Source organism: Eptatretus burgeri, chromosome 16, assembly GCF_056783735.1.
Source record: "Eptatretus burgeri isolate ZD-2024b chromosome 16, Ebu_testis_v1, whole genome shotgun sequence".
NCBI classification, from domain to species: domain Eukaryota; kingdom Metazoa; phylum Chordata; class Myxini; order Myxiniformes; family Myxinidae; genus Eptatretus; species Eptatretus burgeri.
The window spans coordinates 39,812,685-39,840,539 of NC_140976.1; the positions used below are offsets into that span (position 1 = coordinate 39,812,685).

The 27,855-nt window shown below is 47.1% G+C and overlaps 1 protein-coding gene across 1 annotated transcript in view; it reads left to right on the top strand.

The window, feature by feature from the left end:
• The window catches only part of TPCN1 (two pore segment channel 1), a 75,612-nt gene that overhangs the window by 15,730 nt on the left and 32,027 nt on the right, over positions 1 to 27,855 (top strand). The window contains exons 2-12 of the mRNA XM_085859384.1: positions 4,397 to 4,500; positions 4,634 to 4,810; positions 5,075 to 5,188; positions 5,865 to 5,995; positions 11,241 to 11,329; positions 14,950 to 14,984; positions 20,915 to 20,973; positions 21,115 to 21,214; positions 24,191 to 24,307; positions 24,488 to 24,612; positions 25,020 to 25,068. Of these exons, the coding sequence (XP_085715510.1) occupies positions 4,397 to 4,500; positions 4,634 to 4,810; positions 5,075 to 5,188; positions 5,865 to 5,995; positions 11,241 to 11,329; positions 14,950 to 14,984; positions 20,915 to 20,973; positions 21,115 to 21,214; positions 24,191 to 24,307; positions 24,488 to 24,612; positions 25,020 to 25,068 (1,100 nt within the window). The remainder of the gene's footprint in view (positions 1 to 4,396; positions 4,501 to 4,633; positions 4,811 to 5,074; positions 5,189 to 5,864; positions 5,996 to 11,240; positions 11,330 to 14,949; positions 14,985 to 20,914; positions 20,974 to 21,114; positions 21,215 to 24,190; positions 24,308 to 24,487; positions 24,613 to 25,019; positions 25,069 to 27,855) is intronic.

Genomic DNA, 27,855 nt, shown 5'->3' on the forward strand with positions numbered 1-27,855 from the left:
CTCTGCTGGCCCTCTACGAGAAAGGAAAGATCGACCCCCACCCTGTGGACCCCGGCCATTCACCACCCGAGCTCCACCACGAACCTCGAGTCCCACACGTGCGACTGGGGACCAAACCAGCGACCTTTGTCAGGTGCCGCACCGCGGAACACGTCCTTCCTCCGACGGTCAGGTACACCACCGAACTCTGGCCCCCAGCTTGTCTCTCTCCACGGCTGCGAGGGTCCAATAAAGACTGGGTTTCTTTTCATTTTGTGTGTGCGTATCTGCATGTGGGGCCGTCTTTAAGTAGAACTGAATAAGTGTTTTTGGATCATTGTAAATACTTCTTGCATATTCGTGTCAAGTCTTGCTTTGTGTTTTCATTTACTGTAAATACAACTAGTTAGAAATGCCCCCAGTTCGTTTCCGTCCCTTCTTGCATTGGTCCAGCATGATTCGGATCTGAGTTTAGCCGAGTTTTTAGACCCGATAATCCATTCATTTCAGCCGGCACGGCTTTGGCAGTTTCCGCTAGGCTCCACTCGAACCGCAGTTTGTAGTCGTTAGTTGGAACTCTACCACAGTTGGTAGAATGACCCGGTTCGAGCAAGACGTGCCGAGGGCGTAGTTTCCCCGGTAGTCGAAATCGCGTAGTTAATTAGGTAAATTGGTTATAGACAAATAGACCCTACACTACACGGTTGAAATATTGGCGACCACGGTCGGTTAAACGACCCGCCAGCTCGCGGAGGTATCCGAACGACGGCCTACAATTCCGGGGAGTTTGGTAGGAGACGACGCAAACCTCCCCCACCTCGTGGTCGTTCTCGCCACCAACCCCCGGCCCACAACAGTATGTTGCCGATAACCTCACTCTCTGCTGTGACATCCCTCATCCTTCAGACAGGCAGGTTGCAACCTCTTCCTTTTCTTCAGACCTTGTAAAAAAAAAATCACAAGATGGTCAAACACTTGGAATATCTTTCAATTCTCACAAATCTCACTCTCACTATCTCTCTCCGAAAGGACCATCTGGCAACAGCCCCTCCCCCATCTACTTTCTTAACAATTCTCTTGAGGAAGTTCAGTCATTCAAACTCCTGGGTGTCACTCCAGCCATGATCTTTCTTGGGCAAACCCCATTTCAAAGTGGCCTCCAAAGCCAGTTGCTGACTGGGCATCCTCCATCATACAAAGTCCTTCCTTGGAACAACTGAACTCGTATCCATCTCGAAGGCTTTCATCCGACGCTTGATGGAGCATTGCTCTCCTGTCTGGGCTGGTTCCCCTGCCTCCCATCTTGCTCAGCTTGACACTGTGGAAACCAAGACCTTCAAAACTATTGGAATCTCCCACGATGAAGCTGAGTCTATGGGCCCATCAATTTGCCATCAGACAGGTCGGAGGTCTCTCTTTTATCTACCGCGTTCTTTCTGGAATTGCACCCTCTGCTCTTTCCATGCTTTTATCCCCCCCCCCCCCACTCCCTTTTCCACCCAGGTTTTTGCAGGGCCCACATCGTCCACCACCAACCCCTTTCTGGTTAAACTACCTAAATTTAGGATCATTGCCAACCTCCACTCATTTGTTCCACTTTTTTTTTTTTTTTTTTTCGCTCCTCCCCCCCCCCCCCCCACTCCTCCCTCACCTGTGGAACCAGCTCTGACATTCTCCTCAATCTCCTCCTTCCCTCCGGGTCTTGTTCAAGACATTTGTTCACCACCATCTCAGATTGTCCCCAATCCAAAACCATGATATTTTCTACCCTCGTTAACTCCCCCCCCACCCCCTTCCAAATTCCGAGTTTTCCCTCCTTGGAGTTTCTTTCTGTATTCATCTTGTCTACCCATGCATCCTCTCCTGCCATTTTTCCCCACACCGATTGTGTGGGGAAATAGAGATTATAGACAGAGAGAGCAACTGAGGAAGGAAGTCGATCAATATCACAGTTCAGGAATGGAAACAGAAACCCAAAACTAAATAAAAAATCTGAAGAATAACAAAGACCTTGACGAGTGTTTGGGTGTTGAAAACAAACTCAAAATAGAAATGATAGCAAGGAAGAATAAAGAAAACTAACCTATGAGGAAGGAAACAACATGAGGTAACAAAATCACATGTTTGAGAGTAACCCGAAGAGATTCTACGTGAATTAGGGAAACAAAAACAGAATGTGCCAACTCCTCCTGAAAAAGAAAAGCTAGAAAAATTCTGGAAAATATTTTTTGAAGATCGAAAGGAACATAACAAGGAAGTGGAATGAATCCCACATTTGGAAAAGAAGAAGCAACATCTCGAGGAAATGGCCCCAGTGATTACTGATGAAGAAAAAAAAATCCAAAACAACTTCAAAAAATGCCAAACTTTAAAAGCCCAGGCCCAGATGGAATAACAAACTTTTGGCTAAAACAACTTGATGCTCCCTACAATCGCTAAGCCAGGACATTCAATGAACTGATCCAAGAGGAAAAGGCAGTGGATGAGTGGCTCATAGAAGGAAGCACATTTCTCATCCGAAATCCGGATCCGAATATGAGAATTCTTTAAATTTTTGAAAGTGATTCTTCACCATTGAGAGATGGTGCCAAAAATTACATGCAGCATGATATTTCAAAAATTTTGGTTGACTTGTAACAATACTTGGTGGATGACTTGGTTCGGTGACGAGAACAAACCGATCAGGTTTGTTTAGGTTCAGGTCCGGATGGATATCCGGCCTATCAGTGGGATACAAAACGTAAACTGTTCAGCCTTGGGTAGGTGGTGGTATGTGCTCTTCCGAGTGCCGTTCTCGTTTCTCTTGTGGCCCTGCAATCAAACAAACAATATATTTATAACAGCCTTCACAGCTCTAGTAGTTATTATTTATTTATTTATTTATTTGAGACGTTTCACTGTGGTGGAGGGTTTGGTTACACACTTAAAAAGTTGATCATTTGACAACATTATCTGGTTTCACCGGAAAGAAATGTGTTGCAAAATGAGCCTTCTCCAACAACGAGAACGATTTTCTATTTAAAAATAAAAACTTCCCCAATCTTGACCTTGAGTGCCAAACTGGATTATCTTGCCATTTTCAATAGAGGACCATTATTTTGTGAGTTGAAGATCCAGACAGTAATGTATGTCTTATTATTCTAAAAATATTCTGCAATATACCTGATTAGCCTTGTTTGTGTAAATTGAGGGTAGAATTCTCACCACTGTACAAATTTTTTGGTGCCTCGTATACTTTATACCAGCCAGGGGAGCGGGAGTACCCTTCTTGGCCCACCTTTAGCCGGTGGGCAATGCACTGTGGAACATTCTTTGAAATACACTTTATAATTTTTGAAATAAATTTTATTGATCACAACACATCATACTCCATATCATAAGATGAAGGAAGACTATTTGTATACCAGCTACCACCAATATTGTAATCACCGCTATCGAAGATGGAAGAATCGAGAAGAATACGTTGAGTTGCGAGGTGAGGAAAGTATTGAGAAAGACGAAAGCATTGCTTGCTGACGTGGATAGACACGAAGAACGATGCTGGGAAAAATGGTCACACCGAATTGTTCAGTGCTGCGACCAATCGCCAAGTGAATAAAGGTGACATAGCGACAGCCACACAACCTCTATTTATTATAGTAAGCAATGTTGAAATTTGTTTATTTATTTATTTTAGCAGTGTATCTTGTAAACACTTTGCTTTACAAGTTTCACAAAGGCAGTGCACTTTTAAAAGTAAGAAGGTCTGTCCTTCTCTCACCAAATTACGAGTTGATGCCCAAGTGAAGTATTTGTGCTTTTATTATTTTTTTGATGAAAGTACAATATCTACCGTCGCCTTTCAATCATCCTGTTTTCCTAAGCTTGTTTATCACATTCTCACCTCTCCTTCCTCCCACTCACCCTCATTTCCATCCTCCCTCTTTTCCTGTAGTAATGTCGAACCACTTTCTATGTCCACCCCTTCAACTGATTATTCAGCATTTCTGTACTATGCCTCGCCGAGCCGAGCCCACCTTTTATTTTCACCAAATATAATAAATATATGAATAGCCCAAAGCATGCTTGCTATTATTATTATCTAAATGTGTACAAACACACATTAAGCATGTGTAAGTTTTGTAATTGCCATTAAAAAAAAGTTTTTTTGTTTTAGAATTTATTCCATATCAATTTTGGTGCAAGCAGTCTGTTTCTTCTTTTTTTTTCTTTTTTACTTATTTTTCTTTCTTTTTTTGTACAGGCACAAATTTACCTTTTGTTTCTCATTGCAAGGCAGGCAGTCTTTATGATGAATTGTCCTGAGCACTGCTTTCACACCTTCGATATGTAATCTATGTATGGTGTCCTTGAACATTCTGACTTGTCGAAATGCAACACACGTGTCACTTCATATTTCCATTCACTCTGGTCACAGATGGTGGACGTTCCAGTATTGAGGATCACCAGGTGGTTTTGCCTCCTGATTTTGATGCCAGTGCCTGGAACATGAACTACCAAGAGGCAGCCATCTACTTGCAGGTTAGGCTTGTACCCATGACTGTTATGTGTGACGGTCAAGCATATAACCAACCTTGGGGCATTGGCATTATTCTTCTTAAACACTTTTTTTTTTAAAAACTGTATAAGAGGGCACGTGACTTTATTTGTGCAGGAAGGAGAAAACAATGATAAGTTTTTCTCGCATCCACGAACGTGCGCAGCACTACCAGCCTATCTACTTGTTCATAACACCTGGTTTTACCTGGTGGAGCTTGCTGCTGCTCTACTGATCATTGCTCTCTCATTGTGCGAGTCACCTGCAGTGCCTTATTTCCAACTCAGCATCCCGGTGAGCAGAGCCATTGTTGCAACTCAACTACTGTAGGCCTGATTGTGAAAACCGAGACCATATTAAGATGAGTGAAATTAAAAGTAGATGCATCCATGGGGGATTTGTCAGAAGGTTGTTGAGAGAGAGGGAAAGCATTGGGGGTGGAAGAATTAATGAGGTCTTTTGATGAAACATGCATCTGGAGGATGTGCACACAATAGGAGGAAGAGGTGTGTGAATCGGAAGGATATGCGAGTGTGCGTGTGCAAATTATTCTTGCAGGTGCACGGGGCACTTGAGATTTCCGGCCTTCTCCTTGTTGCGGTGGAACTTGCCCTCAAGATGCGCTGGCTCGGACCTCGCACCTTCCTACGACACAGGCGTACCATGCTCATTGTGAGGTCCATCGAATAGCTGGATGGAAAGTGCAGGAGAAATTCAACAAAAACATTTTAAACTTCCCATTGTCATAATTTACCAGTTTATTCACAGCAAAAACAATTTGAGGTTTTTCTGTTGTTTTTTTTTTTTGACTTTACTTAAAAAAAATTTTTTTTTAAATACTGTACCTTGAAAATATTCTTCTGAGCATAATATAAGAGTTAATATTTATACAAGATGGTTAACTTTGGACTTTACTGTTATTCTGGCGTAATGGTTAACACATCCACTCTGAGTCTGGGAGTTAGCACATCCACTCTTGAACCCCTGCAGAGTTGTACCAAAGACTTTTAAAATGGGACTGCTTCCTTGCACTCAGCATTTAAAAAGGATAAAGCATGCACAAACCATCAATGTGCAGGCTTTGATGGACCTAATGGCTTCCTCCTGCATTGAAGTTCCATGTAATGGAAGTCCTACCTCTCTCGGATGTTAGAGTCAAGGTCAAGGCTGTGATGATGGCACAGGGAGGCCTCGCAAGACATTGGATAGTCAAAGGCTTGTTAATGCAGTATAGGTAACATCGTGCGTGTCCCATGATTTGTTTTGGGGGATTGTATGTATTGGCATCGCAATGCGGTAAAATGCAAGTTGCTGATCTTATAAAGGGTAATTGAACATGTACTTTCAGTCCATGGTGCTGGTGGTCCAGCTTGTGGAGGCTATTGTGCTGCTGGTACGCCAAACATCCCATGTGAGAGTGACCCGTGCCTTGCGACCGATCTTTCTTGTGGATACTCATTACTGTGGAGTTCTGCGCAGGTGACCTTTTATTACGCTCTCACTTTGTCTTGTACAACCTCGTTGGTCACTTGCTCGCTCACTCGCCTGTTAAATACTGTTGTGTCCGAGTGTCCGTTGTTCGAATTCCTCAGAGCTGTGACCTTTCTTCCCGAGGGATGGTCAAAACTGTCTTTTTAAATGCACTGCATTCAGTATTACTCTAGTTGCTGTTCCCCAAATGATCCGAAACTATGGCAGACACACACACACACACACACACACACACACACACACACACACACACACACACACACACACACACACACACACACACACACACACACACACACACACACACACACACACTGCTGTATGATGATTGCTATTGCTTTGGAGGGATGCTGTTCCCAGAACCGTAACATATATATATATATATATATATATATATATATATATATATATATATTTTGTTACGAATCTGCCCCGCCCAGCGTGCGAACGACCGCTTTAGCCAATGGCGGCCGTCTCGCCCACTGGACGGAAAATTCAGTCGTGACTTTCTGGAACAACACCAGAAAGCAGTCACGGGTGGGTTTTTAATCCCACCACGGCCCAGTCCATATTCCACCCGTGCGAAATAGGGTCAATCGTCGAATATCGATATACCTAAGTACACGCGCGGATAACCTACCGAGGGACCGTACCTCAGCAAAGGCCTGCGTAGACACGAACCGCTTAAGCGGTCCGTTCCGTTCTGGGATAACCGAGCGGGTATTATCGTCAGACCTCGCCGGACCCTGTTCTATTTATCGGTTATTTAAAAACCAACTAGTATTCCGAGAGTGAGATAGCGGTTCAATGGGGGGGGGGGGGAGGACATGACGAACGGGCTAACATTCACACAAGCACACTTATTATTTTACACACGTATACAGTCATGCATGTATGGACTCAATAAAAGCAAAAGCAAGAGGTGCTACGACCGTCTATGAGCAATTATGTACAGTCACTTAACAGGTTTTACTTACAAGACAGGTTTTAACAGGTTTTAGAGTTGATGCTCTGTAAGAACCCGTCCGTTCCTCAGCGATGCTCTGACTGTCCCGAAGCCCGATCACCTCGGACTGTCTGGCGCTGGTGGGCGAGCTCTCTCCGGCTCGTACACGTTCTGCAGCTCTGCGCGGCACAGCAGGCTTAGCCGCGCTCCCCGTTCGCGCCTCCTCCGTTCCCCTCAGCTTCTCCAGCTACTGCAGGCTTCAGACTTCCACGCGGCTCCTCGACCTCTCCAGACTGGTTGAAATGGCGCTCTGCGCGGCCTTTTATAGGGCTGGTGAGACTAGATCTGATCTCCGCTCTCTCACCTCTGACCTCTGACCTTTGACCTCTGCGCGGAAAGCGGACGTTGTGGAAATCACCGGCCCTCTGGATCCGATTCTCCAAGAGCGAGCCGACGTGTTTGAAATCATCACCCTTCGACCCCCACAGGCCCCGCCCCATTCTCTCCTGTGATCTATTTTCTGAGGCGAAGCTTTTACAGAGCGGATGTGCGTGGAATCACGGTCGCTTGCGCTCACAATGAAACCCCCCGCGTCGGTTTGCAGCGACGCTGTTCGCTGGGGACTTTCCGCGGCTGGTGCAAAGATGGCGTCGTTTCGGAGACGAAGGTGAGGCGATGTTTGTGGTGTGGCGATGGTGACGGTTACTGGCGGAGTGGTGAGGATGGCGTGGTTGTTGAGAGGCAGGTGTGGTTGTGGTTGTTGTGAAGCGGTTGGTGGTTGGTCCAAAATAACGATAGTAAAGAAAAATGGCTAACTGAAGATTCACAGCCCCGATAACACGAATAAATCCCATTAAACAATGGTGGGGAAATCTAAATGAACACAGACTTATCGATCTAACTGAACTAAGGACCTTTATGGTGTTCTGTGAATTTCCACAGCCGTAACTATATATATATATATATATATATATATATATATATATATATATATATATATATATATATATATATATATATATATATATATATATATATATATATATATATATATATATATATATATATATATATATATTGTTGTGGTTACCAAATTCGCAAACCACCATTCAGGTCCCTTAGGTGAAGTATCTCGGTAAGTACATGTGTAGTTAGGCCCAAACCCGTTGTCTAGTGGGAATACATGTCATTTATGCGTGCTGCGACTCTTCAGGATAGCCGTTTTTCTTTTACTATCTTTAATTTGGACCAACCGCCATTGTTACAACCACAACATCAACCACCCACCGCGGGGCCGCTTCACGTCACACCTCGCAACCGTCGCATTGCCACCGTTCTTGCGCCGCTTGTGGGTACCGGTGTTGGACTCGTGCAGGGCGCGCGCCGAACAGCGTGTACAAAACCACGGATTTTCCACTTCAAAAACGGATCAAAAACGACACACGCCCACTTTTGTTCCGTCCAATCGGTGAGCAAGGGGCGATTTGGCCCCGCCCCCAGGGCGTTGGAGGGCGATCGATATATGCAAATTTATGGATCAAAAAGCATTCACGCCCACTTTTTCTCGGGCCAATGGGGAGCGAGGTAAAAGGTCGAAGGGAGGGGGTCAAAGATGAGAGAGCGAAGCCACGGGGCTTATATAAGCGACCGTGTTCGTCAGTCAAGTGAACAGAGAGTTAAGACTTCGCGGGCAGTGGAGTTGGGAAGAAGGAGCAAGAAGGAGCTGGTCGTCGTCGTGTGCGTTGGAGTCGGAGCGGAGGGGACGGAGCTGTGGAGAGGCGGCGAGGGCAGACGAGGGGGTGCTCGCGTCGTGCAGGGAGCTGCACCCCAGGGAGGCCGACAGCGCGACCTGGCCGAGGTGGAAACGCTCGTCGCGGGACTCGAGGCAGAGTAGGAATCCTCTATACCCCGAGCATCAGCAACCCCCTCCTGTTTCCCCCCGCGCTGAGATAGTGCGACCAAGGGGGCCCCTTTCCCACCCCCTACCAGACACTGCCCGCGAGGCCCGCGGAGTTGAGGCACCATCGCCGCTCCGCGTCTCATCACCAGACGGGTAGGCCCGACCCGGTCTCGGCCTCAGGCCCGCCTCATCTTTGAGGGTACTCTTTTCTTTTCCTTGGTTTTGGGTATGTGTTGTCGGCGCCGTCTGTGAAGTAAAATTGTATAAGTGTTGCCGTGTGCTCGCGTAATCGGTATTAGATCTGCATTGTCGCATTTGCTTTTTGTGTAAATTGCATTGTGTTTTTCTTTTCTATGTGCTTTTGGTGGAATTGAATATGTGTGCTTTCCGTTCAGCGCGAATAAATGTGCTTTGTGTTGAACTGTTTCCCGCTTCGCTTGGTCATTTCTTTCATTGAATCCTCATCTTGCTTCACGTAAAGGGTTGGTAGTGGGCTGAATACGCCCGATAATTAATCGAACCGTCGAGGTCGACGAATAACACCGCTCGGTTATCCCGATAGTACGGAACGGGTCGCTTAAGTGGCCCGTGTCCGAAGTCGACCTGCGGCGAGGTGCGATCGCCCGGTCTACCCTCCGCGTGGGTACTTAGGTAGGTCGAATTTGGCGAGCAACCCTATCCCACGCGGGGGCTGATTGGCTCGATCGCGGTGAGACCGAAAGGTCCACCCGTGACTGGTTCCCGGCGTTAGTCCGAGAGGGTCACGACTGGATTGTCCGTCCGGTGGGCGACGTGCCGCGATTCGAGTTACGTGGCTGTCAGCACGCCGGCGGGCGCGAATCCGTAACAATATATATATATATATATATATATATATCCTGGTGTTGGCGCAGTGGTTCGGGCAGCGGCTTGGGATCCAAAAGGTCCTGAGTTCAAGCCCCGTTGGGCCACTGAATGAATACACCAGGGGGTTGACTCAGCCTGTCATCCTTCCGAGGTCGGCGAAATGAGTACCAGTGTACTGGGCCGGTGTATAACCCGGTTAAAATAGGTGTATCATATCCCTGTGTCGTAAGAGGCGACCAGGGTTGCGTCAGGAAGGGCATCCGGCGTAAAACATGTGCCAAATCACTATGCGGATTATACGGATGATCCGCTGTGGCGACCCCGAAAGGGAGCAGCCGAAAGAAGAAGAAATATATATATATATATATATATATATATATATATATATATATATATATATATATATATATATATATATATATATATATATATATATATATATATATATATATATGATGAATGAGAAATACAAGTTCAAGTCCGAACCCACGAGGCGCCACAGATCACACTTTTACAACATGACAATAATGCAGGCGGGACTTCCTTTTTCACTGATCTACAGGGAAGATGCAATTCAACACAATGCAGCCCGTTTTAGAGAGCTAGTAATGATGGTGCCCATAAGTCAAATGGCCACAAGCAGGGCCAGCGACAAGTTGGCCTACCACCAGGCCACGTGGTCCCCTTTGTCCTTTTTAGAGTGAGGCCTCCAGGTCTTCCCTGCGTCTTCTTCCTCCTCCAGCTGGGATCAATTTCACACGAGGCTTCTCCTCCAAGCAAGGTCTCTGTCCTTTCCACACGAGCCTGTTTGTTCACTCCATTGGAATCGTGAGCCTATCCTCGTCCTCTCTCACGTTGACTCTCTAATGGACTCTCCGACACGAGCCTACCCTGTTCCTCTCCCGTGAACTCCCCAGTAAATTCTCCAGTCTCGACTTTGTTCTCTTACACGAGCCCCTCCTGGTAGACTCTCTGGTCGATTACTGGTCAATTGTGTTCTCCTCTTCCTCCGGGACGGAGTCTCCCTCTCGGTTGCCGCCCATTGGGACGGGCCATATTAAAATTGATGTACATCTTTTTCCTCCGGGCTCCACAGCCCACTGTACCGCAATGGCTGGCATAAACTGGCCAGAGAGATCATAATTGACCTCGTTGCACACCTGTGACACGTGTGCCTCTGCGATGGGAAGTCCATACCGAGCCCTGCCCACAAACAATAGGTTTTGCATATACATAATCTGTCTACCCTGTCTATAAATTTCATACACTGCCTCGTCAGCATCACGTGTAACAAACGACTTACTCTGGCAAGTCCCTGTTACATGGCAATCTAACCTACGGGAAACACGTGGACCATACTACACTTACCACATTCTAGCTATGGATCCCTCCTCATTCCATGTGGTACCTTTCTTTGGTTGCATAATAAATACTGTTCTTCCTCTTGGACGTGGTGGCTTCATATTACTTATTTGGGTCATGTCTAGGCATTGCTTTTAAAACGTGTATAAATGGGTTCATTATGTGCTTTTCGACCACAGAAACCTACGGCAGATCTTGCAGTCGTTGCCACCTATTCTCGACATGATGGTTCTCCTGCTGTACTTCATGCTCATCTTTGCATTGCTCGGTATGATGTTTCTTAAAATACCTGTTTGCATGATGACTTGTTCAAGAGTCATAAACATCCTTTAAATCTTGTAAAACGTTTTTTCACAGTTTAGGTTTTTTTTTTTGGTATGATGCGACATATTGCTTCCCATCCCAAATTACTCTGAGGCTAATGGGAGAGTCAATCGTGAAGTGCGAACTGCTGAGTCGTTCACCAGTCCAGTCGAGCCGGATGGGATTTAACTGAATATCCAGTAGCAAACATGATATTTTCTTGAGACCAGCCAGTCTTCCAGAAGCTTTGATTTAAAATGCTGCCTTCAGCTGGATTTGAACTCGTAACATCTACATCTTCTGAAAGTCCCTGTTGTGTTCACCCTGTGTACCCCACCCCATCCCATCCCTCTCCCTGCCACAGGTCTCCTCATGTCTCTGTTCCCCTGTTTTTTCCTTTCCTCTCTCGCCATTCTTATCTCCTGCTCCCCTTGTTGTACGTTCTGTGTGTTAGCTCTTATATGAGCCTCGACATTGCATACAAAAAAAATCTGGGATTCCACTTCGCCATCCTCACTCACCACTTGGTCACCACCATACTTATGTGTTTTAAATTGAAGCTTTTCTTTTGCTGCTGCATGAAACTACCTGTCCCTTGTAACTAAACACTAACCAAACTTGGAGTTATTTTGTCATGCTAACACTGTCGAAAGAAGAGGGATTGAAAGGAACATTAATGGGGCATACAATGAGATTGCAGTTGTAAGGGGAGGGAGTGTTTCTATATTTTTGCACACACATATGTTTGTCTTTCCATAAAAGTCTTTCAATAATATTAGAGAGAAAAGAGGAGGAATTGACATATTCAGAGTTACTTCGACTTGTTGAGATTATTGTTTTATTGAAAAGTAACATTTAAATTATAATAATCTCTCTCTATCGAGTGCAGCCTGTGGCTGCTGGTTGCATCATTGGTTTGGACGCGGCTATGCCGCTGATGCAGTGTCCCCCTTACCAGTACACTGGTGCTCATTTTGCTGACCTCGGAAGGATGACAGGCTGAGTCGACCTCCTGGTGTATTTTTTAATTCAGCGGCCAACGGGGCTTGAACTCAGGACCCTAGGATCCCAAGCCGCCACCCTAACCACTAAACCAACACCAGGCTAATTATAATAGCAGCAGGTTTATTTTATACATGTATGTACTAGCAAATACAACCTGGCATATCACTGATGGGAATATTAAGGGAGATGGGGGAGGGTGGGGGTGGGAGTGAGGAGGGAAAGAGGGGAAGTTAATAGGGGGTTTGGCAGGAGGAAAGCATAAGGGATGGGATTCTCAAGTTGCATTTGGCAGTGGGACTTGTGGGGGAGGGGGGGTGCAGGATTGAACAAAATGGAGTACGTTAAAACACATGAGGGATGGAGAAGGGAGGAGATTTTGGAGGAGGTAGCGTGAGGGGAGGGAAGGCAGTGTGGGGAGGGGAGGGAAGGGAAGGCAGCATAGGGGGAAGGAAGGCAGCGTGGGGGGAGAGCATGGAAGGGAAGGCAGCTGGGGGGCATGGAAGGGAAGGCAGCTTGGGGAGGTGTGGAAGGGAAGGCAGTGTGGGGGGAGGGGTGTGGAAGGGAAGGCAGCGTGGTGGGGGTGGAAGGGAAGGCAGCGTGGTGGGGGGTGGCAGGGAAGGCAGCGTGGAAGGGAAGGCAGTGTGGTGGGGGGTGGAAGGGAAGGCAGCGTGGGGGAGAGCATGGAAGGGAAGGCAGCTGGGGGGCATTGAAGGGAAGGCAGCGTGGGGGGGAGCGTGGAAGGGAAGGCTGCTTGGGGGGCGTGGAAGGGAAGGCAGCTTGGGGAGGCGTGGAAGGGAAGGCAGCGTGGTGGGAGGGGTGTGGAAGGGAAGGCAGCGTGGTGGGGGTGGAAGGGAAGGCAGCATGGTGGGGGGTAGAAGGGAAGGCAGTGTGGGGGGAGGGGTGTGGAAGGGAAGGCAGCGTGGTGGGGGGCTGGAAGGGAAGGCAGCGTGGTGGGGGTGGAAGGGAAGGCAGCGTGGAGGGGGGTGGAAGGGAAGGAAGTGGGAAGAAAAAAAATAAAACTATTGGTAAGACATCATTGTGGCCTGTTTCAAGTGGAGGCATTGCTGAGCAGGCCAAGAAAGAATGGCAAGTTAAGACCCCATCGAGGGACAGCAAGGTGACCAAGGATGTGTCTGATAAAGGAGATAATTAAATAATGCCGTTAATTATCTTCTAAAGGGGTGTTTTAATTGACCCAAACACCCAATTTTCACTCTTGCACTTCCTTGGAGTTCCCCAAGTATGTATGCAAAGTTTCAGGCTGCTAAGTTTCATGGTCTTGGAGTTATGGAGGAGACACACTGACACACACACACACACACACACACACACACACACACACACACACACACACACACACACACACACACACACACACACACACACACACACACACACACACACACACACTTATTCGTGTATATTTCTCCTGTCGTGATTGTGGAACATTGTACTATGCATTGTCATGAACAAACTCTTCTCTGAGCTGTCTAGCCTGGGTTCAAATCTCAAACCGAGGTATAAATTGTCGTCCCTTGGATATGTGCTAATCTGGGCGTTCCGTCTGCCAAAATTATTTGTTGGAGGTTGAAGATCCCATGGTGTCCTTCATAAAGAGTAGGCGAGCTTTCACCGGTACCCTGAACAAATTGCAAATTCCTTCCCTAACTACTGCTGGGAAGGCAATGGCAAACCACCCAGAATAACCCGTGCCAAGAAACTGCTTTAACAGCATTAACACTCTGTAGAGGCAGCATTAACGCTCTGGAAAGAGTGTGGTACACCTCTTCATGGTAATTTCAACACTTTTCTGGAACAATATAGAAAGCGGTAATACAGATCTTTACTGGTGACCATTGTCTTGTTCTGCTTGACTGCTTTGGCCAAGTGGTGAGGTATTTCACCCTAGAGGTAGTACATTCAAATCTGAGGACCTGTGAGGGGTGTATGGGGAGGGAGAGTGATTTGCTGTCCCATCTCATCTTCTTCTAAAAATGTACTTTTGCCCAAACCTGTCCTTGCAATGAAGCCTCAACCAGAACGGCATTCGGTCGAGCGTGTACCTCCGCCAGGCTGAACAGTTTACGTTTTGCATCCCACTGATAGGCTGGATCTGTATCCAGATCCAAACCTGAACCAAAGTCTAATCGGCTTGTTCTCGTCACATACCCAACTCATCCACCTAGTTTTCTCATTCGTCCACAACTCTTTGAGATATCATGCTATACTGTATATGGTTTTTGGCCCTCTCTCTCTCAATGCTGAAGAATCACTTAAAAAATTCTTGAATCCAGATCTGGATCTTCACCAAAATCTAATTGTCCTTGTCACACACCCAACCTGTCCACCAAATATCATCCGAATCTGTCTACATTTTGAGATATCCTGCGCACAGAAAAACAGACAGATCAGGGTGAAAACAACCTCTATCCACGTTTGTGCACTTTAATTTTATTATTTTCATCATTTAAGATTCTAATGATCTGTGTTGATGTTGGTGTTTTTTTAATTTGTGTGGTTGTTTTTATGATATTCTTTGAGTTTTGTTTTGTTTTACCTTCCTTTCTCAACCACATTTAGGATTTTATTTATTCTCGGACAATGAAGAAGATCCGGTGAGTTTTGTCCATTAAAAAAAATTGGGTTCACAATCATTATTTTGTATTGTTTTATTATAACATAAAAGATATCTATATATATATATATATATATGTATAAAACATTGTTATGTCCAGGGGGGTTTAACCCCTACCTCGACGGAAGGCCAAACTTCTCCCTTGGAGGCCTACAGCTGAGACTCGCGGAGATTAATGCGCGCGTGGGAAAATAGTTAAGCGCTACACCAGAACGGCACAAATACACGGACACAAGCAAATTGAATTAACTAAATAACAATTAAATATGTACAATGACAATAATTCAAATTATACTAATGAAAGGAAAGCATGAGGTTAACTAAATCTAAATCTAATTGAGATGACTCCACACAGACTTGAATACACACAAGTGGGCAGATAAAATAAAGACAAGCCGGTAGGCGGCCATGGGTCGCCGAGCATCCGATGACGTTTGACCCCTGATCTGAGTTAATGTAGTACCAAATTGCACTCAAATCGGTTAACCCGTGTATGAGCAAGGGGGCTTTGAATGTTCATTTTGCCCAATGCACTCATTGACCTTTGACCCCTGACCGAGCCGAGATCGGTCAATATGTCCTGCAGCAAAGTTGTAGTACTCATTGAGTACTATGTACCTGTGAACTTTCATTCATATCGGTTAATTTGTGTAGGAGCAAGGGTGCCTTGAATGGTAATTTCGCCCAAAAAATGCACTTATTGACCTTTGACCCCTGACCTACTCGAGATAGGTCATTATGCAAATGAGCAAAGTTGTAGTACTCATTATGGTCTATAAGCATGTAAAGATTCATTCGATTCGGTTCAACCGTCTTGGAGCTAGTGTACTTTGAATTTTCAGCGGGATTGCTCAATGGCCCTCGGACACCCGAGTTGAGAGGGTCACCATTTGGAAACTATAAGATATAGAAAAAAAATGGATGTCATATAGCAGATAGAGAATCACCTTAAGATTATGCATACCAAATCTCATCGAGTTCCATCTACTGATAACTACTCGGTATCAATTTGAATGAAAAGTACCGAAAATGCGGTTTGATATCGGAAATCCCCAAAGTTCGAGGGGGTGCTGTGGGTGAACAAAGATATAAATCGAAAATCCGGCTTGATCGTTTGTGCACATTGTATTCCAGATGATTCGTGTGAATTTTCATGACCATCTGACCATAACCCTAGGAGGAGTAGCATTTGGCACGAAGGCACCTTCAGCTCTCGCATATTATCGATTTTTGCTCTTTGACCCTTGACATAAGCAATATCGGTCAATATGTCCTGAGGCAAAGTTGTAGTACTCATTGCGTGCTTGGAACCTGCAAAGTTTCATTTGGATCGATGCACTCACCTGGTCGCTAGGGGGCCTTCAATTTTCGCCAATTTTCCAGCATACCCCATTTGTAGGGGGCGCTGCAGGTAAACTATTCCATATATCACAAAAACCGGAATATATTTGGTAGAGCATCACCTGTAGATGATGCATGCCAAATTTCATAAGCCTACGTGGGATAATGGCTTTCGGAATTGATTTCGCGTGAACGGTACCGATTTTGAAGGTTTTTCGGCTGTTGCTGGGGAACCAAAGCGTCCCAAGCAACCATCACAATTTCCAAAGCACTAGGTCATAAGATGTACCTACCACCCGAGTTTGGTCAAAATCCGCCCATGTTTACTACCAATTATGCTGATAACAAACATCCAAACTGACAAGGGTCACCTATTTCGGCGACCCAACAATAAGGGTCACCTATTTTGGCGACCCCAAAAATAATCCCTCCATTTCGGCACTTAACTTGGTCCAGATGGTCTTTATGGAACGTGCAATCGAGTCGCTGCATAGATGCACCAAAAATGGCGCCAAGTCGTTCTCTCACAGCGGGAAGAACGTACGTCAGGCAATTCGTAAGCGGTAATTGACACCAAGGTTCAGAGACTTCGTGCAACTTCTTTTCATGAGCGAATATGTTGAACGTTCCTCTCTTGCTCCCGGTCTGTTCACAACGATGGCCCACACGACGAGACGATTTCTGAGGCCCCGTGATGAGGCCATGAGGCACGCTCTTCTTCCCTCCTCAGAAATGTACACACTTCACGGCCCAACTGAACCGTCAACAGCCAACATCCTTCTCAGCATGCGAGCCGATTCACACAGTATGAACACAAAAATCGCACAGCCTTCGTCGTGCCGAGAGCAAAAGCGAGATCCTCCGTGTCCTCTGAGTAACTTCCTCTCACGGCCACGTGCGTCCCTTGGTTATTACTCCACAACCTTCCTATCTGATCTGCTCCTCCCATGCCCTCTTCCTCGTCATGCATCTCACGTCACGCCCATCAAACCTCCACCTCCGGGGCGTGGCCTGCTCGCACAAAACTCGGGAAGGCGGGGCCTCTGCCCCATCAGCACGTTTTGCTTGGTTGTTATCATGGTTTGGGTTATAAAAACATATGGAAAAGTCACAGGGGGGCAATTACAAACTGGGGGAACTTATCCTTAATCCCGATCTAATTAACACTGCACCACCCCCCCCCCCCTCCGTGTGGTGAAAGTAACACTTAAGCTTACATTCTCCTGACTTTGTTTCCATTGAGATGCCTCCTACATGTCCATGGACCAAACAACTCAATACATTCCTAGCTTTCTTCTCAAATCCCTTCATCTACCCCACAAACATAACTGTACATATTGTTACGTATTCGCACCCACCGGCGTGCGATCGACCGCGTTTGTCTAATAGCAGCCGCGTCGCCCACCGGATGGACAATTCAGTCGTGACCTTCCGGAACAACACCGGAACCCTGTCACGGGTGGGTTCTTAATCCCACCACGGCCTAGCCAATTTTCTACCCGCGCAAAATAGAGTCAATGGCCGGATATCGATATACCTAAGTACTCGCACGGGTAGCCTACAGGGAGACCGTACCTCGACGCAGGTCGGCTTGGACACAAACCACTCAAGCGGTCCGTTCCGTTCTTCAGTGATAACCGAGCGGGTATTATCGCCCAACCTCACCGGATCCGATTCGATTTACCGGATGTTTGAAACCCAACTACTACACCGCAGTGCAAGATGGTATTCCAATAGCGGAAAGAGGATACAACGAACGGGGTACATTTAACCAAGCACATTTATTTACGACGACACACGCATGCAGTAAGCAATGCAAACATGTATACAGGCAACGAAAGCACTACAACTGACTATAAGCAATTATCAATGCAAAGCACTTACACAGTTCTACTTATAGACGGCGCCACCAACATTCATTCAAAGAAAAGAAAAGTCTACTCTCAAAGACAAGGGAGTCAGACAGGGTCCGTAGACCTTTATACTGTGGAGCCTTGGTGACCGAACGGACCCCACGAGACCGTTGCAGGTTACCTGCACCCTCGTGGTGCTTTGATGGGCGAGTCGCGACATCTGTTCCCACGGCAGCTAGGATAGCCGCGGCTGACTCGGGCCTTCCACGGGGCCGGCGAGCTCTCTCCGGCGCTCTTCACTCGGACGCGCGGGTCTGCGCAACAGAGCTGGCAGAGTGGCGCCTCCAGTCCGCGTCCCTGGTGCCACGCCCGGACTCCCCACCGACTGCGAGCTCCTACGAACGGGTCGTTCCACGGATCGCTTCTCCACAGACAGGCCACCACGAGCCGAAGATCCCGACCAGGAAGAAGAAGCCACCAAAAGAAACCACACCTACCCACTTGGCTCCTGCACGCCCTTATATTCCTCCTGGCTTCTTGCTCCACCTTCCTTCGAGCTCCTGCGGGAAGCTTTGAGAAAAGGGGCGTTGCCCACGTCTAACCCTCTCGCCCCCCCCTCTCGCGGCGCGCGGGGGGGGGGGGGGGGGAGGGAATCGTTACATGGCCCAGGCCGAGGGAGATTCAGTCCCCCAAAATGAGGCCCCTCCTTCACATGACCTTTGAACTCTGGCTCGAATCGCACTTCCCCCACACCAAAGCGTGGGAAAAGCAGGCGAGAAAATCTGTGCGCCACCGATGTTCCTTCTTGTTTTTCCCTCGCGTTATCGAAATCCCTTGTTCCTTTACTTTTCCTCCGCAGAGACGGCCTTCATGAGCGGATAGGGTTGCAATTTGGTTTGTGGAGAAGGGGATCGGTAGTTGGCGTAGCGGGGAAGGTGGTTAGGTGATTGGCCTAATTGTGGTTTGGCATTGTGGTTGAGGTGATGAGGATGGCGTGGTTTGTTGAGAGGCGCGTGTTGTTGTTGTGGTGGGAGGACGGTGGATCTGAAGCGGTTGTGTGAGAGCGACGGTGGTGGTGGTGGTGGTGGTTTGATTGTGGTTGGTGGTTGAGGCGATCGTGGTTGTTGTGATGGTGGCGTTGTGAAGGTGGTTGTGGTGGTTGAAATGTGGTTGGTCCAAAATAACGATAGTCAAAGAAAAACACTATCTCAAAGATCACGGCCCGGTTAACATGAATAGTTCCCATTAAACAACGGTGGGGAAATCTAACTGAACACAGACTTATCGATCTTGCTGAACTAAGGACCTTTATGGTGTTCTGCGAATTTCCACAGCCGTAACAATATATATCTTCAAAAATGAATGTGGTATTTAATTTCTGGGAACCCCATCATCACCAAGTTGTAATGTGAGCCTCGTGCAACGTTGGTGCTTCGACACATCACCCCTGGAGGTTGATTATCATTTCTCCTGTCGTGATTGTGGAACATTGTACTATGCATTATCATGAACAATCACTTAAAGCTGCAGTGGTTTTATACAAGGCCCTCCATACTGTGGCAACCTTGCTCATTAAATGGTGTCCAAATAATATTGTCTTATTCACAAAACGGAATGGAATATTTTTGTTTTCATGCGGGGTTACCAATCGCAAATCTAATCGCTTATTTTAACTTTGATTATTATTGTCACATTGTTTACACAATGAAACTCGTTACTTGTATGCACAAGTTTTCAATGTACGACCTGCTTCTCGAGGTAAACACACCATGACCATCGAATCGGTGCACGCATATACTATTACTAACTCATACGGGGACTCTGCACACATCCCTGAAGGTTCACGATGGGCAGATCTGGAATGCACGTCCTTGAGATGTTGGTGACATCAATGGAATGTGTGTAATATATATATATATATATATATATATATATATATATATATATATATATATATATATTGGTTCATGAGTCAGTAAGTGACCACTATATTCGTTATGGGTGTGTGTCTGTCTGTCTGTCCCGAGCATAGCTCCGTGGGTTTTGATCCGATCCTGATAAAATTTTGGTGGGAGGTTTATATCATGATCTCGTTGTGTTTTCCTGAGAATGGGTGTGGTGCGCCCATTATTGGCGGAGCTACGCCCAAAAAACGTGTTTTTAGGGGGTAGCCAATTTCAAATTACATCTTCTCCGAGGGGGTTTGTCGAATCTGGCAGGGGTTTCAGTATTTGATTAGCCCAATAGCACCTGCATAGCCCCATGGAGCTTGATTTTTTTTTTTTCATTTTCGTCACAAGGTCACGAACTTAGAAAATGTCAAAAAAAATCAATAAATTGGGCATCGAGCTCCTTGGGCTTTAACAGTTTTGAATGAAAGTTGGTATGCAAGTATTGCTCTTCGAGTACTACAACTTTCATCATTTACGTTTTTCCCGATTCCCGCCAGTTTGCCCGTGGCGTCCCCTTGAAGGTCAAAACATAAAAAAGGCGAACCGTGTACATTGCTCGGGAACCATCGCCGTCTCCAGACTTGTATATATTTATGTTCTCTTCATAAAACTATATTTGCAAGGCCATTAGTTTGGCGTAACTGCTGTGATAGTGCACAATGTACCTGCGGTTCGGATTTAAGATCGAGTGAATGCTTCCAGTTACTCGTTATTTGTACTTTGTATTTCTCTTTCCACTCGCATCCTCCTTGTACCTCCCCCAGTATTTCACCAACTTGGAGAGCAGTCTCGTCAGCCTATTTGTTCTGCTTACCACTGCAAAGTATGAGCATAGCACATGTGTGACACAACACAACGCAAACCGTCATGATTGCAGAGCTGTTTGTCCGTCTGCGTATGTTACAGTAATTGCGGAAAAGGGATCGAGACGGACCAGACTAATATAAATGCTCCCCACGCTCAGTTTCCCAGATGTAATGCTGCCATCGTATGCCAGCAGCCACTGGGCCTGCCTTTTCTTCATCACCTACCTCTCCATCGAGCTGTACTTTATCATGAACCTGGTAAGGTGCTATGGCTCCTTACCTTTTTATGAACTTGATAAGGGGTAAGAACTCTCTCGGGTTTATCGCTCTTTTTTTGTTTTTTTTTTCTCTGCGAATTGATTTGGAGGAACAGGTGCTAATGCTCTTAGCCTTTGATTTATGAAATGCTGAAATGGCTCAAGAAAAAAAAATTGTGCTTCAAACTCACTCCTGAAAATAGTTATCAGTTATTTATTTGTTTTTTGTTTTCGTTTTTCTCCACTGAAAACTTTACCTGTGAAAGTCAGCATCCAATAATTGATTGATGTACAGTTTCTTTGCTCATCACCACCAGGTGTTTAGCTTCAAAATTTTTTTAAGAATATTTTTCTTTTTTGTAGCTTGAACCGATGCATGCGGTAGCGAAACTTCAACAAAAAAATTTTTCTCTCATGGTGTGTTTTGGCTCTTCCAGTTTACATCCATAAATCATTCCTGCTAAAAAAAAAACAACAATTGTAACAAAACTTTTGTTGCTCAAATTGAAGACTATCACTAATTATCATTGGCCTTCAGCTTCTTGTCATTATTTGACGATAATGTTCTTAAGTTTCTAATTTGTATTTGGGGTGACACACCCTCTCCTTCTTTTGAATGCAGCAAATGGCTGTGGTTAGCATTATTTGCTGTGCCACTGTTGCAGTGCCCCCTTTCTTTAGGTTCGGGCGGGGATTTGGAATTTGTTCAGTGTGTCAGCCACAGTTCGCCTGGTCTTTGCGAATGACATCATGGGATCTTTAACGTCGACCAACTAATGCCAGCAGACTGGATGTTTAGCGTTAATTCGAGGGACGACACATTGATGCCTCGCTCTGCATGTGAAACACCAAGGTGACCGTTTATAGCTGGGATCGAGTATCAAACCCAAGCCAGGCAGCTCAGAGATGAGTGTGCATAACCTCTGGGCTATACACCTATGCTCATGCCAGCCCCACCCGAACCCATGAAGGAATGTTTTCTTGGTGAATAATATGTTGCACTTGAGACCCTGCTGCCTTTTTCAAAAGACATAAATCCCAACTTTAAAACCCATCCTTACACTTGATACTTGATTCATAAAAAGGGGGAAAACGCGCGAGCATGAATGAGGACAACGACAAACCAAAGTGTATGAACCTATCACGAATTATAATTGGACTATACATCTCCGAATGATTGGAAAATGAGAGCAACTAGAACGGCATTCGGTAGAGCACATACCTCCGCCAGGCTGAACAGTTTACATTTTGTATCCCACTGATAGGTGTTGGATCCGGACCTGAACCAAACTCTAATTGGTTTGTTCTTGTCACCTACCCAACTCATCCACAACTCTTTGAATATCATGGTACATATCGTTTTTGGCCTCATCTTTCATTGATGAAATTTTTTTTTAATTTCTCATATTCGGATCTTCAGAAAAAGCGAATCTATTCGTCCTTCACACACCCGACCTGTCCACCAAGTTTTGTCCAAATTCGTCCATAACTTTGTGAAATATCGTGCAATATATCATTTTTGTCCCTATCTCAATAGTGAAGAATCATTTTTAAAAATTCGAGTATCCGGACCTGGATATTCACCAAAATGTAATAATTTCGGCCTCGTCGCACACCCAACCTCTCTCCACCAAATTTCGTCCCAACCCATGAACTAATTTTTGAGATATCCTGTTCAGAGACAAACAGACACAGCAGTGAAAACATAACCTCCACCCACCTTGTGTGGCAGAGGTAATAATACAGTGCATGTTTTGGTATTGTGGAGCAACAGCAGTTCAGGAATACAACACAATTCAAGGTGGATTTAAAATTCTTTTTTCTTATCCCTTTGAACTCTCGTGGACATTTTACCAGCCACTACTCAAACCTCCATATACCTGAGCGGCCGGATTTTTCTCCAGGCAGCACAGGGTGGGGTAGCCGAAAGTCCAAGGAGCTCAGGGTTCAAAGGGTTAATTCATTGAAATGAGCATTAGGATCATGCAGAAGCTTGTACATAAATCAAATGCAGGAAAAAGAATTGGAGACATCAATGTACCTTTATTTGAATCGGAAGGACATTGTTAGATGACACACAAAACATTTGTTGGATTTGAGCCTGTGTTGTCAATGCCTGATGGAGTACTGCTCTCCCCTCTGGGCTGGTGCTCCTGCCTCCCACCTTTCTCGACTTCACGCTGTCGAAACCAGGGCTTTTAAGATCATTGGCATCTCCCGCAATGAAGCTGAGTCTTTGGGCCTCTCACTCAATCACCGCAGGTTGGTCGGTGGTCTTTCTGTCTTCTACCGACTCCTCTCCAGCCTTGCCCCCCCTGCTCTCTCTGCGATTTGTCCCAACCACATTTCCACAGGGCGCTCAAGGTCCGCCAACAACCCCCTTCTGGTAAAACTACCAAAATCACGAATCACTGCTCATCTTCACTCTTTCATTCCTCTTTTTCCCGCCTTTGGAATAAACTTCCTCACTCTATTCTTTCCCATTCTTCCCTTCAGGCTTTCAAAACAGCTGTTCACCACCACCTCTTATCTTCCCCCATCCAAATCCTCGATCTTTTCTACCCCCGATAATCCATCCAAGCCCACTTCCTTCAATTCTCCTGCTTTCCTTCCTGAAAGTCCCTTTAATGTCCATCTTCCCCTCGCCATGTTCCCCGTCCCATCCCCATCCCTCTCCCTTCCACAGTTCACCTGTGTCTGTTCCCCAATGTTTTGTCCCTTCCACTCCCGCCCCTCTTGTCTCATGCCTCCTTGCTGTGAGTTGTGTGTTAGCTCTCATACGAGCCTCGACCAAGGTATACAAAAAAAAAAAAAAAAAAAAAAAAAAATGCCACGAGCCAGGTTGTTCGGATGGAAATGTGAACAGGCCAACAGGATTATATCTCTTCACAATGATGCATTTACGGTAATTGCAAAAAATACAATGAATCAATTGGTGGTTACCTGCTTCCCCCACCCTCACCACCACCACCCCCAGCTCCTTGCTGTCGTCTTTGACTCATTCAATGAAGTGGAGAAGCTGAAGTTCAAGTCTTTGTTGTTGCACAAAAGGGCAGCCACAGAGCATGCATACCGATTGTTATTAGCACGCTTGGTGAGACACTTTGGTGTTCAGTGTGAGCTGAGTGCGTTGACGAGATGATTCGATTTCGACCATTTACAAGAGCGAATGTGTGTGTGCGTGATGACACAAGATATTACAAAGCTGATTGCTGAACCATTTTTTTTTTTCTCTTTTCCCCATACCATTCCAAATTTCCTTCTCACCTCTCAGAGCCCACAGGGGGTATCGTTTCGACATTTTATGGGGCTGATGCGTTTCTTTCGGCCACGGAGATTGGAGCAAGATGTGCTTCTCGCTTTTAAAACTCTCAATGTGAGCCAAACGGGATTTCTTAGGTAAGACTGACCTTTTGCAATGCTAGGATGGAATAAACAGGATGTTGATTGATGTATGCTAACCACCATGATAAACAAGGAGAAGTTAACCCTGCATCAGAGCAAAAGAGTTCAAAGGGTTAATGCCTGAAACATCAGCTTCTCCTTGCTTCCCATGGCTGTTGGCATACCTTGATTGACATCGTGTTGATTTAATCCGTTATTCTACCGGTCTGCACACGCAGAGTGACACTAATCTTCAACAGGAAAACCAGTTCTTCATTCCTTTGGCATGTTTTCCATGACCCATTAGATTTCCCCTCTACCCTGACTCCCCACCCCACCCTGCTTGGCAGGTTGATTGCAGTGCTTTGTTTTCTTCTTGTTTTCATCCAAGCAGCATTCAAGGCAACTTTTTATTTTGACAGCTTGCACGAGTTTCACAGTTTCTATGAAGTTTGCAAGCTCGAGTGGAAGGTACCGGCTCAGATTGCACATTAAAAGCCACGTAACAATAGGATGCTGAGAAAGAGCATGATAAACGTTACATCCGACATGAAGTGGCATTTGATGAATTTTATTCTATTTTAATATAATGCCTTGATTAAACTAGCTACATAAATGCCAAGTCGTTTGCTGCTTTCAGACATCTTAAAGGTCAGTGTGTGTTTGTGGCATTGGTTGTTATCTCCATATGTGAGTTTCAGAAGGTGGAATGGAGTCCTCCCAGGTTCCGAAGTACCCACTGTGGTGTCGTGGTAGAAGATGCTTAGCAGGCAGACACGAGCGGGGGAACAGTCGAGCCGGGCTGTGTTGCACAAGCGCGAGCGCGGGCGTACTTTGCCCGGCAGCTCTCCTTTATTACGTACTCAGCACACTCACAAGCCAGGCGACTACGGCATTACTACCACGCCTCAGGCGGCGCGCACTCCTTATATTCCTGGCAGACACGATGACCACGACGACCCCTCCTCCCATCATCATGCCCCGCCCTGCATGCCCGCAGGCTATACCACACTCCTCCCTCCTAAAACTATGATTATTAAATGATCACCATCATAATAAGCATAACCAGCACGAAGGACTACGGTATAACAGTAGACAAGGCACAAAAAAGAAAACAGCGAAGTATAACAGCACAGCACATCACATCATATAACGTGTGAAGCGAGCTACTGGAGAAGCACAGCAGCACTACACAGCGAAAACGCCCCCAGGCGGCTCATGCTTACATGGCCCTTGGCGAGGTCGCGGCGACCTCCCGACCTCCCCCGGCACCATCAAACGCCTCCGGCCCATAAGGCGGCACCTCTTCCAGGCAGACCTGAAGCAGATAAACATTCCGAGGCCGGAAGCCCGCTGTCTGGAAGCCGTGGCGCCAGCGCCAGACTCGATTGACCTTGGATGGGGGCGCTGAACAGCGCCGCTGGCTGGACACAACCAATGCTCCATAACAACCCACGCACCACAATCAGTTGAGATGCCAATGCCCGTCTAAACGGCCTTGAGCGAACACAGAGAGCTGCGCCCCCGGCGCCAGGCATGTCTGACCTTGCCGCAACCAGAGGTGGGGGTAACGCCGACCAGCGCACCAGTCCTGGCTCCGAGTCGATCTCCGAGACCCACACGGCAGTTAGACGGTAGCAACTCCATTTAAACCACACTCCAACCATAGGCTCGTCATAAATCACTAAGAACATCATTTGAACCATTGCAAACTCATTTTTCCGTACAGCGCGTTCCTTCGACAAAATCCCTGCACATGACAAAGCAACTACCCGCGGCCCGGGGCAATGAAGGCCAACCAAACCTTTTTATTCGCCACCACCGCTCACAAAGCCACCACCTCACATTGGCCATACTGCAAAACCCATCGACTGATCTCCGCCAAACCCATTCTCACACGGGAACTACTGGCATTTATTTCAACAACGTTAAACCGCATCACTCGAGCAATGAAAAACAAATATGCAATGAACAGCAACCCACAACCCACATCACGAGTCCGTCTCTTGGTTGTTGACTCGATGCTGTGACTCGCGACTTCCTTTAACGCCATGGGCTCACCGCCACCCGTTGAAGCTGCCCGAACAACACCGGCGCACCTCGCACCATGAACGCAGCCGACGCGCGAGAGCTCATCGCGAGAGCTGGCACGGCTCCTGCTGCTCCCGAACCGCACACCGCCGTTGCAGGCAGCAACGAACGGCCGCTCCCGTTGCATCGACGCGGCTCCCGCCGCCAGAACCTCGCCCTCGGTACTCGACGCAAGCATCGAAGAGAGCACCGGCACACCTGGAGGTACGAACTGGAGATCCAGCCCGAGGTGCGCCAGCCAGCCCCGACCCAAAAGGGCGGGCCCCTCCCCTCGCGCCACGAACCTCGGAAGCGCAACCCGCTGGTCCCGCTGGGCAATCACGACGTGCGCCCCGCCAACCGCCGGCAGCGCTTCACCGGCACACGCGTGCGATGCGAGGGCAGGACGAGTGGACTCAACCCGACACCCGATCAGTGCCCCGATCACTTCGACATTCACTGGCATCGGTCCTGTCACGGTAGGACCAACTGAAAACAGGCTCAACATGGGCAGCATCTCCCGCTCCGGGTCGCTGGAATCTCCGTGCTCAGGCTGCAAAACTCGACCCGGGGCGTTACCGTGCACACCATACCGGCGGTAGGTCTTGACCCGGGACGGAAGGATCGCTTCGCACACCGCCATCTATGACTGTAACGATGGGCGATGACCCTCGGCCCACACACCGTAGACGACCTCGAGTGCTCAGACCGCCGTCCGAGGGATTGCATTGCAACGCTCGCCCACGACCCGCGCCGCAGACCGTGCGCGTGGCCGTGCGTGCCTGGCACATCGCGCTGACCTCCGGACCATCTGTTGCGCACCGACCATCGAGACCCCGGACATTCTTCAGAGCTTGCACGACGTCCAACGCCGCGTTCGAGCCGAACCGCGTATCCTCGTTCTTTAGCCGTGGCTTTGCAGAAATCATTCCCCCGATTTGTCGTGCTTCAATAAAACGAACACTGAGCGCGGCCGTTGCCCACTCGACGTGGCCGAAGTCGATTCCGACGAAGGCGGGCACGCGTTCGTGCGCCGTGCACCGACCTTCTGCCATGCTCGTGCTGGCGAGACCCTTGGCTCCGTAGCCTGGAACCGCACGGGTTATTCGCTGCCGCCCTGCACACGCCGATCCGAAGATCCTCGTCAGCCAACTGTGGTGTCGTGGTAGAAGATGCTTAGCAGGCAGA